The sequence below is a fragment of the Puma concolor genome, chromosome E4 (genome assembly GCF_028749965.1).
Source record: "Puma concolor isolate L17-30 chromosome E4, mPumCon1.1.hap2, whole genome shotgun sequence".
Taxonomy (NCBI): Eukaryota; Metazoa; Chordata; class Mammalia; order Carnivora; family Felidae; genus Puma; species Puma concolor.
Genome location: NC_141683.1, coordinates 50,443,744 through 50,456,104, shown reverse-complemented (window position 1 = coordinate 50,456,104; position 12,361 = coordinate 50,443,744). Strand labels below are relative to the sequence as shown.

Here is a 12,361-nt window from a genome sequence, read left to right as displayed (position 1 = left end):
GAGGACAAAAGTGAGTTCTCCAGTTGTCGAAAATGAGCCAATAGCATCTCAGGAAAAACACAAATCTAGCATCACTCCTTTGAGAGAAGATCCCTACCTTTCTTTCACAAAATATACCCCAAACCACGGAATGCCTGATTCAGTTCCCCACAAGGGCAGCCCATTCCTGGAGATGTCCAGACTCAGGTCAGGGAAAGCAGAAGGCAGAATGCCAGCTTTCCGGGACACAGAATCTCGTTTACCTCCATGCTGTGCAGTTCAACAAGGGCCGTCTGTCCATCACTGGGAGAGCTGGGACCCACGCGCACCAGCTGACCTCCTGGCCCAAAGCTCACAGGCACATGAGAGATGTAGAACTTCATGGGTGCCTTGGGACCAGCTGCTGAGACAGCCTCTGACCGACAGACACAGGTGGACACTGTTAGCATTACTGCTGCTGCTTTTCTTTACTTTAGAAGTACACCACCGACATATTTCTCTCCAAATTCCACCTGGGCCAGGATAAGACTCAGGGCAGGTGACATAATTAGAAGAAGCCCAGGCGGGGGCATCTGGGTGGCTCAGTCGGTCCGACTTCAGCTCAGGTCATGATCTCATAGGTCATGAGTTCAAGCCCTGCATAAAGCTGTCTGCTGTCAGCACAGAGCCTGCTTTGGATCCTCTGTCTCCCTCTCTCTCTCTCTCTCTCTCTCTGCCCCTCCCTACTCACACTCTCTCTTTCAAAAATGAATAAACATTTACTTAGAAGAAGAAGAAGAAGAGGAAGAAGCAGCCCATGCTACAAGTCAGATTTAAGCCTCTAAGAATATGGCAGAATATAATGTGAGAATCTGCTGGTTTGGTCCAAATGGCAAAACACTAGGCCCAGACTCCCAGCGATGGCGAGATGCTGGGGACTCTGGCTCTCAGAGTCGAATACTCATGACATGTATCCTACATCCAGACAAAGCAACTATGCTTTGTGGCCTGCCCTTGCTTTACCAAACTGACTCTTGCCTTCGCTTTCTTCACCTGTTATACAAAAGTACATCTGGGCGCCTCCCCTCCCAGCCTGATCCTGACGCCTACAAGCCGGGTTCCCTTCCAAGAATCAGCTATGATGCAATCTCCAGTACAAGAGAAAAGGTGAGAAATGGAGCCACAGTGGCCTCTCTGCCCAGGAGAAGCTACACAAGTAAACGGGGCAGCCGCAGTCCACTCTTGGAAGTGCAGGGGAAGGGTGACTTTCCAAGAGGTTGTCATCCAGCCCTCTTCTCACAAGACTCAACCAGTTGCTTAGATCATTGCAGTACCCACCAGCCTGAATTGGACTCCAAGCTGCCGACGCCACGGGATCGTAGGGCTCCGAGTCAGCTCCCATGTACTGACTGAGTTCGTAGGCGCTAGAGCTGAGACCAGACTCATGCTGCCGGAGAAGGCTGGACTCATTGGCCAGTGATGGCTGGAAGTTAAAGATAATAAAAACACACAGGAAGGATCAGAAGCACTTTCAGAGAAATGGTCCTCTCGAGTGTTCCTTCAAAGCAACAAAACTGAAACTTTCAAATAAATACACCGCATGTGGATGTGTTGAAAGGAAAAAAAGTGATCACTTAATTGACAGGTGTTGGCGAAAAAAAATGAATTAAGGCCTAGTGGGAAGAGTGTAGGCTCTGAGGCCACGGGACCTGAATTCAAATCTCAGTTTTGTCGCGATGCCTGGCTGGTTCAGTTGGTAGAGCATAAGACTCCTGATCTTGGGGTTGTGAGTTCAAGCCGCACTCTGCACGTGTCGAGATTACTTAAAAATAAAAAAATAGGGGTGCCTGGGTGGCTCGGTTGGTTAAGCGTCCGACTTCGGCTCAGGTCAAGATCTCGCAGTCCGTGAGTTCGAGCCCCGCGTCGGGCTCTGTGCTGACTGCTCAGAGCCTGGAGCCTGTTTCAGATTCTGTGTCTCCCTCTGTCTCTGACCCTCCCCCGTTCATGCTCTGTCTCTCTCTGTCTCAAAAATAAATAAACGTTAAAAAAATTCTTAAAAAAAAAAAATTAAAAATTAAAAAAAATTAAAAAATAAATCTTCAAATCCCAGTTTTATCGATACCTAGCTGCTGTGACCTTGGACAAATGATTTAGGCTCTCTGATGATACCATGGGCATATATCACATAGTCTGTACCCTGCACTGTTAAGCCTTAGGTATACAGGAGAAAATGTTCTCAAAAATCATACATATCTAATCGTGGAAACAAAATTGATATAAGACTGTCAAAAATCAATAGCTTGTCTCTACAGTATCTTTGCAACTTTTCCAAAAATCTAAAATTATTCTGGGGCGCCTGGGTGGCTCAGTCGGTTAAGCGTCCGACTTTGGCTCAGGTCATGATCTCACGGTCCGTGAGTTCGAGCCCCGCGTCGGGCTCTCTGCTGACAGCTCAGAGCCTGGAGCCTGTTTCAGATTCTGTGTCTCCCTCTCTCTCTGGCCCTCCCCTGTTCATGCTCTGTCTCTCTCTGTCTCAAAAATAAATAAACATTAAAAAAAAAATCTAAAATTATTCTAAAATTAAAAGTTTATTTTTAAAATATATAAGAACGCCATTGTGTGGCCCAGCTGGTATAGGCAGTAAGATTTCAGAAGCGAGCACGGGAAGAGTCAAGAGAGGTTTCAAGCTCTGCTTTTCAGACCGGAATTCGGAGAGTCTAGCAACTCCCCACTTGCTGGGTAAACCAAATTGCCAGTCCACTGGGGTACCGGTGGCAGCCTCTCCTCTTTGCCAGCACCTCAGAGTGACCTGGGTGACATTTCCTGATCCAGCCACACACACACACACACACACACATACACACACACATACACACACACACACACGCGCCAAAGGGTCAGATCAGGGCCCCAGGAAGGCAAGGAAAGGAGGAGGTATGAGTGGAGGCTCCATAGAGAGGGGACGATGTCACCGCTCAGACCTCTGGCCACTGGCCAGCCCCACTCCCAAGGGCCCTGCCCTGCCCCTATTTCATTGTCTGCTATGATGCACTGTCACAGTCCACCAGCCCCCGTGTCCCTTCAGAATACCTCATTCTTCTGGGTTCCCGTTAGCAAACTCTCCGGAAACAGGTCCCCAGGCCTCTCCGGCCTAGTGTTAGAAGCAGGACTGTCTTTATGAGAGTTCCGACTCTTGGATCTACAGAAAATCACAGGAGCAGGTGAGGGGGGTCCTGGGCAAGCCAGCCAGAGTGAGCTGCAGACTTCTGCTGCAGAGCGTGGGCAGTGTCAGGTGGCCTGTGTGCCATAGGGAAGAGCATTGTCCTCCCTCGGCCACCCCAATCTATCAATACCAGAGAAACGGGAGCTCCTGGGTTCCACAGGGCAGTTACTGGAAGTAACCCAAACGCTGTGGAGAAGGGCTGGTCTCTGCAGCCTGACACCCTGCAATGACTCAAAGCAGAGCAGCTGGGTTGGTGAGTTGGTCAGACACGGTCAAGGCACCAGACCGAAGGACACCAGAACAGGTGTTTGTGTAAAATGCTCTTCTCTGCTCACTCCTTCCCAGGGACTATCCCATTCTCCGCGCACAGGAGTGGGCAGAGGAGAAACAGCCCAGCCTCAGGCAGGACCCGATTCTGCAAACTTCGGCCAAGCCGCATCTGTTCTGAGGCCAATAAGGAATCCAGGCTCTCGTGTAGGGTGGACCTCAAGTAACCTCACAGGACTCAGCTGACCCCAAGTTTGGGAGCTGCCTCTCAGAATTAAGACTCCACTGACAGCTGGCCTGGGCCACCCTGGGCTACTCCCACAACCCCGTGGCCAGAGTAGAAGCAGACGGGGGTTCTGGAGACAGAGACGAGCACCCGATTCCATAGACTTGCCTAACACAGTGTGAGTTTGGCTGGATCGTGTTGAGCTGGCCTCTCCTTTCACACTTACAGACTATTCTGGTTTTCGTGATGATGCTCACTGAGGTACTTTTGATCTCGGTGATCTTCCTGCCACATATAAGGACTCTCTCGCCTTGGCACTGCACCCTCAGAGAAAACAAGATCAAGACAGGTCATTTCCCATTCCTAAAAGTTTAGGAAGACAGCAGCGAGCTGTGAGGCTGAGTCACCGGAGCACCAGAGATATAAAAACATGTTTGCCAGATTGAATAAAATTGAGACGTGAGCGCTAACAATGGGAGTCAACAGAACGCTCCTCAGTCCTTCCTGAATCAACCACCTTGGCTCCATACAATTGTATCATCGTGGGGATCATGTGTGTGCTTTTTCAGTTTTGAAACAGATTTCTCTTTGCAGGCAGGTCAGAAGCTGCCATCGACACATACCTAAAGCCTCAGTATTGGCAGGGTATAAATTCCTGTGGGTGCGTATCTGCCACCCTCAAGGTAAATGACGGTCAGACTCATCCCAGCCCAGCCACACACTTGACAACTTCATTGTTAAGAACTGACTTCACTGTTACTTGGTCAGAGACTGTAATCTTGGCTGTAACGAGGAGTGGAGGAAAAAATGCGGACGAAGTACGAACTAGCCATAATACTGGTAACATAATGATAGTTTCAGGGCGATCACTGACACATACAAAGGAAAATGACTCCTTTCTGTCTCTTCCCCTCAAGACATCTAGCAGTAGTGTCTTTGCTGTGGCCTCATCTGGCCAAGGAAGAAGTGGGTGAGGACAGGGGTTCTACCTCAGCCAAGTAGGATGGCCAAGACGAGGCTCTGAGCACGCCCTGTCTACCAGAGCAGCTACACCACCCCAAAGGCTCTTCGAGATTATTCCATACCTCTTTCTTCCTGTAGCTGCTGCGGGGGTCTGTGGTAGTAATAATCTCCATAAGCATATTCTTCCCTCAGGGTTGGAGAATGATAGCTCTGATACGGATCCTCAATGCCTGGCCTAAAATATCACAAAGGTCAGTCATTCAAGGATGAGTGTGGTAAAAAGAGAAACCAATGGAGGACTTGACAAACTAAATAACTTCAGAGGACAAATCTGTGACCTCAGTCTAGAACCCGCTTTAAAATTGCAGTTAATTCTAGATCCTATAAACAGAAGATCCAGAATCAGCAGGAGGAGGGCCTTTATTTCAGAACAAGGCTGGGATTTTTAGAGCAAAATCAAGTGTCTCATTCTCTTTGATTTCCCCTGCTCCTCAAATACATACATCCAACAATACATGATGTTATTTTAGAAAACATAACATCTTGCCCTGAAATTATCTTAGAATACCCCTTCCTGGGGCACCTGGGTGGCTCAGTCAGTTAAGCCTCTGAGTCTTGATTTTTGCTTGGGTCACAACCTCAGTTCCTGAGTTCGAGCCCCATGTCAGGCTCTGTGCTGTCAGTGCGGAGCCTGCTTGGGATTCTCTCTCTCTCCCTCTCTCTCTCCACCCCTCCCCCATGTGTTCTCTCTCTCTCTCTGTCCCTCTATATATCTGTCTCTGTCTCTTTCTCTCTCTCTCTCAAAATAAATAAATATGCTCTAAAAAAAAAAGAATATCCTTTCCTGGGATGACTGTGTAGGTACCCAACACGCCATTGTAGGTCCCATGCATATTACAGATGGAAATGAGATGAAGAAGTCACTTTGGACTCTCTTAAATCTGACTGCTTTCACTGCCTCTGTCCTCAACATACCTTCTTTGAGAAGTCAACAATACAAAACAGATTGAGGAAAGAATGTCACACTGTTAGTCTTTTTATTAACTAATAATTCTTTAGTATTTCATGGAGCAAAGGCTTACAGTAATCGTCATAATTTCAACCCGAAATCTGTAGGCAGGTAAATACCACTCCACCTGGAAAAGCTGAAGTAAAACATACATGACTTCCAATATTCCATAAAATATTAAATCCTATGTTATCAATCAGGATTCACGAACAGGAATGAAGCCCTCGGTCTACCTCATGGGGACCTCTTCATTCTGAACTTGGAGACTACAAGCTTGTACCTGCTTTCTCTCAGGTCAATTTCATTTTTTTTTTAAATGTTCCCATTTACTCATCCCATGGATATTTTTTCTGTATGCCAGTCACACCCTGAGTACTGCTTTAGGCACTGAGTCTCTTCTTGGTGCTGGTGGTGTCAGTGCAAACAACACTGAGAAGTTTTTACAAGGAACTCTAAGACAAACTTTCCATAATCTACCAATATTGCCTTTTGCCGTCCCCGAGTCAAAGGGTCTCATCTCCTATCTTGGATCCACCATTCTTTCTACTTTCTGCCCTGGCCCCAACACCCAGTCACGCTGTGATTGCCTCTTTAAGAAGCCCCACCAGAGAACAAAAAGGAGAGAAGTACTATTTCCAGTTACCTAAATCCAATTTGGGAGGGGAAAGTGTTTGGCGAAGTCAATGTAACAGGGTGGAGAAGGAAAAAGAAGAAAAAGAGGAAGAGTAAAAGGAAAAGGAAGAAGGAAGAGAACGATCTACTGAGAAGCACGTAGGAGAGCTGGGTGAACTCCAAGCGTGAGAGCCATACCTTGAATACAACTGATGGGGATAACCACCTTCATAATAGTCAACTCCCAAAACAGGCTGACGCCTTTCCCCAGGCCTGGATGCATAATGGGGCTGCTGGTGGTCTGTCCTGGGGTCCTGCTGCGGCTGGGGGCTCCCGTGCGTGTCTTGCCACTGATGGTACCTCTCTCCATTGTACCAAGAGCGAGGAACGGGCCGATGGGTTCTATCTCTCTGAAGCCCTCGGTCTGGATCCTTTGATGGTGTTGTGGGCCTCCCCCATGGCTGAGGTGGCCACTGAGGAGCCCAAAATTCCATCCTTGACCCTCAGAATTTCCCTCGTGTTTTTATTCAGTTATGTAATTATTTTCTGTTCCTGCAGACAAAAAAAAAAAAAAATCATCATTTTAGGCTTATATCCAAACATGATGATTGATTAGGGTTTCTGAATAAAGCATCTACAGTCCTCAAAATCTTTTATCTGAAACAAAACACCTGGGCAGTGATATAGAGATATCTGGGGGAAAATCTCAAGCAGACACATGAAATAAATAACAGGCTAGACAATTATACTGATGTTGCTTTAAAAATTAAAAAGAATATTTGGAGCAACAAGAGGTGTAGGAGGCAGGAGAGACAGAGAACAGTCATAGATAAAGCTCCAAAACATCATCAAAGTATCCCAACTAAATACATGTTTGTTCATTTATCCCCACCAGCGATTATTCATTCAACAATTACCGTGGAGGTCCCCTGCTATCAGAGAAATGAGTGCGCATGGAGACAGGCCAGAGTTTAAATCCTAACTCTGCCACCTATTAGCTAGTTCATTTTTTTCAAGCTTCAGTTTCCTTGAGAAATGGAATGGGGACCATAACGACTCATTTGCAGGGTTACTGTCAGAGTCAGTGACAACTTATGAAAAGTACCCAGCACACTGCCTCGTATATAGTAATTGTTCAATGAAACAAGTAGCTAGTGTTTGATATCAGAGATAACATTAGGGCAGTATGAATGGATGCAGACATTTCCTAAACAAAAAGAAGCTTAAATGGATCTCAAGAGACATCTTTTCTGAATCCTTAAATTAACCTCTTAGAAGAACTGGGCCCTATGATATGGCCCTGCCTGCCCTTCCTCTCAGGGAGACAAGTTTGGGATTGCTTTCATGGCAAGCCAGAAAGCCATGTCTCAGTGATCTTCCTGGCTGGAGACTTTTAAATCTGGAGGTCTCCTAGCATCAAACTAATTTTCCCAACTTATCCTTCAAAATGAGAAATAGCTCTGAAGACATACTGCCTTCCAAGTTCCTCCACCCGTGTCACGGAGAAGAACCTGTATCCAGCTGCCTCCAAAGAGAAAGCACGTGTCAGCCCTTACTGGTGACTTGGGGATTCTCTTATGGCAGGAGGATATATTACCTCAATCAGACCTCATTTTTTCTCTCCTGGGAACTGTTTTAGGTTGAAAGACTTGGATCAAATATGGTTAATTTGCTCCCACTCCTGAAACTCCCAGCCTAATATAAAAAAAAAAAATCATATCGGAACAAAAGGTCAAAGGGTATATGTTGAAATCGAGATATCACTCTGCTTGAATGCCATGGAGCCAGGGTCCACAGCTCTGAGCCAAGAGCTGTAAGCAGAACATACCAGAAGAGCAAGGCACAGAAGTGCCTTCCACCTCAGATCTATCACAGCTCAGAAAAACTCCCACCTTCCTTCCTAAAGTGTCAGCCCCCTCCCTTGAAAACAGTCAGGTGCGATGAAAGCTTTTTCCAAAAAATCCCAGCAAAATCCAAGTGCCCCAACACAGTGAAAGGGCACCTGGGTCCTCCCTGAAGGTTTATAGAACTCAATACTATTTGGACACAAGTAAACTCAACAAGAGGAAAGCCTCTTTTGCCTGTCTTGTCCCCAGATATTTTCACTAGACAGCCCTTCTCCAACCACGAAGGCACAAAACCCAATCTCTTCACTGAAATCACATCATTCTATTATTGAGATATCAACTCCCATAGGTTAGACCTCAGGTTATAATTATGGACACCAAATGAGGGGCGCCTGGGTGGCCCAGTCAGTTGGGCATCTGACTTTGACTCAGGTCATGATCTCACAGTTCGTGGGTTCGAACCCCGCGTCAGGCTCTGTGCTGACAGCTCAGAGCCTGGAGCCTGCTTCGGATTCTATGTCTCCCTCCCTCTCTTTCTGCCCCTCCCCTGCTCACGCTCTCTCTTTCTCAAAAATAAAATAAACATTAAAAAAAAACAAAGGACTTCAAATGAAAGGCACCCAAGATTCTCAAAGTGAAGGCATCACATCTCCAGTGACAAGCCACACTTCCACATTCACATAAGTGACCCTCCTGGCCCCAGCAAGGGTGATATTGACTTTCCCATTCTGACAGTACAGCTGAGCCAAGAGAAAGAAAGCAAGGGAATGAGCATCCCCACACACCTGCTCAGACGGCTTCCCACCTTCCGTCAGCGTGGCTTCCTTCAGCTCTCTCCGGGCCCGCAAGTGTCTCTCTCCTCTTGGAGAATGTCAAAGTCCAGGCGCCACATCTACCAAGACTTACCTGGCCTTCAGACCTACAGCCAGTCAGTTATCTGTTGCAACCACCTGGCCTCCATGGAGCTGATTCACTAGGGCAAAGTACAGCCCAGATACCCCAGCCTGGGACAGGCCTGACTTGGCGTATTTGCTCGGAACCCTGTCGGAGGCTGGTGCTTCTGTTTGCCTGGTCATGGGCTGAGCCAGACTGACTTACATCCAAATCCCAGAGCAAACAAGGAACCGAGAAAGCAGGGAGAGGAAATCCAGAAAGCCTGAGGCCGCCTGGCCTGTGAGAAGAGCACCACCTTTGGGGCATTGACTCATGACGCTGCAACTGTCGGTCCTAATGCTCAACCTCTCGGAGTCTCAGTTTCTTCCTCTCTAAAAGGGAAATAACCATACTTAGCTTGTGGGAGTCACTATGAGGATTAAATGTTAGTAAAGTGGCACCTGATAGAGAAATATATATGCTTTATCAATGAGTATGATCTTTTCCTTTCAAAACACATGAGCTGGGGCACCCGGGTGGCTCAGTCAGTTGAGTGTCGAGTCTTGATTTTGACTCAGGCCACGATCCCAGGGTTGTGGGGTGGAGCCCCACATTGGGCTCTGTGCTGAGCGTGGAACCCGTTTACGATTCTCTCTCTCTTCCTCTCCCACTCGTGGTCTCTCACTCTCTCTCCAAAATTAAAAAACAAAAGTTTTTTTAATGAACAAAATAAGCTAATTCCACTGGTTGAGGCAGGCAGGCACTCACTGGTGGGTAGTAAACAGCTGGTTTGTCTGGTTTGGGTTTTTCTCATTCATGTTTCTCCCTGTCGGGTTCTGCTTGTGTAATCACTTGTGTTGTCCGATGGAAGGAAAATGTATCGAACTGAAGGCACCGGTCAGTTTTCTATTACAAAAAGAAAACAATTTTTTGTCTTTAAAAAATGCATTTCTTCAGGTAGACACGGAGAAGCTTATGTCCACTTGTGAATTACTATTTTAAAATTCAGCAAATCATCATGTTATACACCTTAAGGTTACATAGTGTTGTATTTCAATTACGTCTCAATAAAGCTGGGGAAAAATTTTTAAAAATTCAGAATTTGTTCTAAAAGCCTCAAATCACTTATTCTTTCTTTCAACAAATACTTACTGGGGCCCTGTTATGTACCAGGACTTGAGACACTTAACTACGAAAGACACAGGCCTTGACTTCAAAAAGCAAGAGCAGGTTAACCTCTCCTGTTGTTAGTCTAGGGAAGACCACCTGGGTGGATCTCATGGTCAGATAAGGCAATCAATGTCCCTAAACTATACGATTTTGTCTCAGACCCTCAGCCGACTCCTAGGGCCTGCCAACGAACTGGGTGTAGAATTCTCTGACCCTGGTGATGGTTTCTTACTCCCACTGGTGAGCTGTTGGCTGTACTGCCATTTTTAACCCTCCTAAAAAGAAATACTAGCGAAGGACATACACATTAACAGCAGAAAGCGGAAGAGGTTTGATTATGACACAGACCCAGGTATCAAATTATGTGTTCCAGCACATCACAATAGCATTCATGAAAATCTGATGTAACTCTTTTGGCTTATGACACGATGGTAGTCCTACCTTTAACACCAGCTACATTACTGGAATGCCAACTCTGGAAGGGACCTTGAGGTTATTTTAGTGACTTCACTTTACTGATAATAAAACTAAGATCCTGAGAAGTGAACTGATTTACCCAAGATCACAAAGCTAACTGGACGCTCGGTCAGGATTACAATGGTCTGTTGGGAGTTCCCTTGCACCAGGCTTCCAAGAGCTGATTCTTAAATATTCAGGAATTGTGTGAGCCAGTAGTTAAACCATTGGTAATATGGAATCCACCCTGGTGGGAAATTTTACACAGAAACCCCCAAATGCTACAAAGCAAGGTGGTTGCTGTTGATTTCAGAGAGCCAGTTTAACAGCATACGGAGAACAGCCCCCAAGTCCTCCTTCCTGATTCAGTGTTCTTCCAACTACAAAATTATCATTCTGTTACTAGCTTTCATTGCACATCTCTGGTTTAAACATCTAGCCCAGTTATTCCAAATGCTCCTTTTGTGACATCCCAAAGCATCTCTAATTATCTCAAGAGTTATTATGAAACTCTTCAAACACTCACCAACCAAAATTAATTTTAATTAGCTTTAATTATTTTATATCGGCATATGGCATATAACAGCTATATGGGTCATAGAATGAAATAGATCATAGAATGAAATAGATCTCACCGCTCCAAAGGTTTGGGATTTATCAATCCCTGCTTTTACCAGCCCCACATATCTACAGTTACTAAGTCTCTCAACCTGGCTGCTCAATTCCTCCTGGTTTCTAACCAGATTTGTCCAGCTTGACAGTACATTAGCATCTCGTCCCCACCAGGAGGTGGGCTAAAATTAGTCCTGACACCCCAAGTCCTTGGCAATGCCCTTGCATCATCCCGTAGTCTTCCTCATGCTGGAACAGCTACAGATTTCACATTATCCCTTCCCCTTCCCCACGTGTCCTGTCCTCATGTCTGATTCCTGCTCTTCATTCCTACTATCCACTGGAATTGGAGCCCGGGCTGCTTGCTAATTTATGTGAATTTCCTTTCCCAGTCTCTGTTCCCCATTCCAAATGCCAGACCACTGATGAAAATCTTGCTTTTCACAGGAATAACTACCCTGGTTTTACATCTAACAAAAGTATCATCACTGCTAATAATGCTATTAATCTCTACCCACCAGATTAGTGCTGATGGATGTGAACACCCACCTAGATCCAGGTCAGATTTGCCACAAAGCTGTGTACACTATGATTTAATTACTGCTTACTCTTGCACGGGACAACTCAGTGGCTGAGACATGCCTCAGGCTTGACCCAATTTCTTTACTCAAAGTGAAAATTTAGAAAACAAACTGAGAGGTTCTATGTCAACAGATTAACAGTAACTGTTTGTCTGGATAATGGAATTGTGGATGATGTTCTTTTTCTCTTCTAACTTTTCTACAATAAACATGTTATTTTTAAGGAAAAAAATCAACTAACATTATTTTTAATCAGTGCTATGCCCAAATGTATCATTGTAATGTCAGCAATAATTATGCACCCCTATGCAACAGTTACGCTAAAATGGGGCAGTGTCCAAGTTTGGTTAACTGTGCTCAGTCTTCTCTTCTGGAAAGAAAATTCCAGAAGTCGTTCATTCACTACACAAATGTTTATTAAACATCCACTATATGTTCAGCATTGTCATATTCATAGGAGATAAAATAAATAACATATAATCCCTGCCCTATAGAAGCTTTCAGTCCAGTGGAGCAGTAGACATCCAAACATGGAGAAGAGGAGAGAAATACAATATATATACA

General features: G+C 45.6%; 1 protein-coding gene across 5 annotated transcripts in view; it reads right to left on the bottom strand.

Moving 5' to 3' along the window:
- Positions 1-12,361, bottom strand: part of SEC16B (SEC16 homolog B, endoplasmic reticulum export factor) — a 55,569-nt gene that overhangs the window by 31,980 nt on the left and 11,228 nt on the right. For 2 of the 5 annotated variants that reach the window (XM_086694309.1, XM_086694305.1), the window contains exons 2-9: positions 9,747-9,884; positions 8,891-9,370; positions 6,457-6,810; positions 4,760-4,872; positions 3,901-3,991; positions 3,049-3,157; positions 1,297-1,441; positions 243-394 (exon numbers count right to left, since the gene is read on the bottom strand). In XM_086694309.1, the coding sequence (XP_086550435.1) occupies positions 243-394; positions 1,297-1,441; positions 3,049-3,157; positions 3,901-3,991; positions 4,760-4,872; positions 6,457-6,752 (906 nt within the window). In that variant the 5' untranslated portion in view covers positions 6,753-6,810; positions 8,891-9,370; positions 9,747-9,884. Of the gene's footprint in view, positions 1-242; positions 395-1,296; positions 1,442-3,048; positions 3,158-3,900; positions 3,992-4,759; positions 4,873-6,456; positions 6,811-7,855; positions 7,954-8,890; positions 9,371-9,746; positions 9,885-12,361 lie in introns of all 5 variants that reach the window. The other 3 variants (XM_086694306.1, XM_086694307.1, XM_086694308.1) reach the window with 3 other exon arrangements.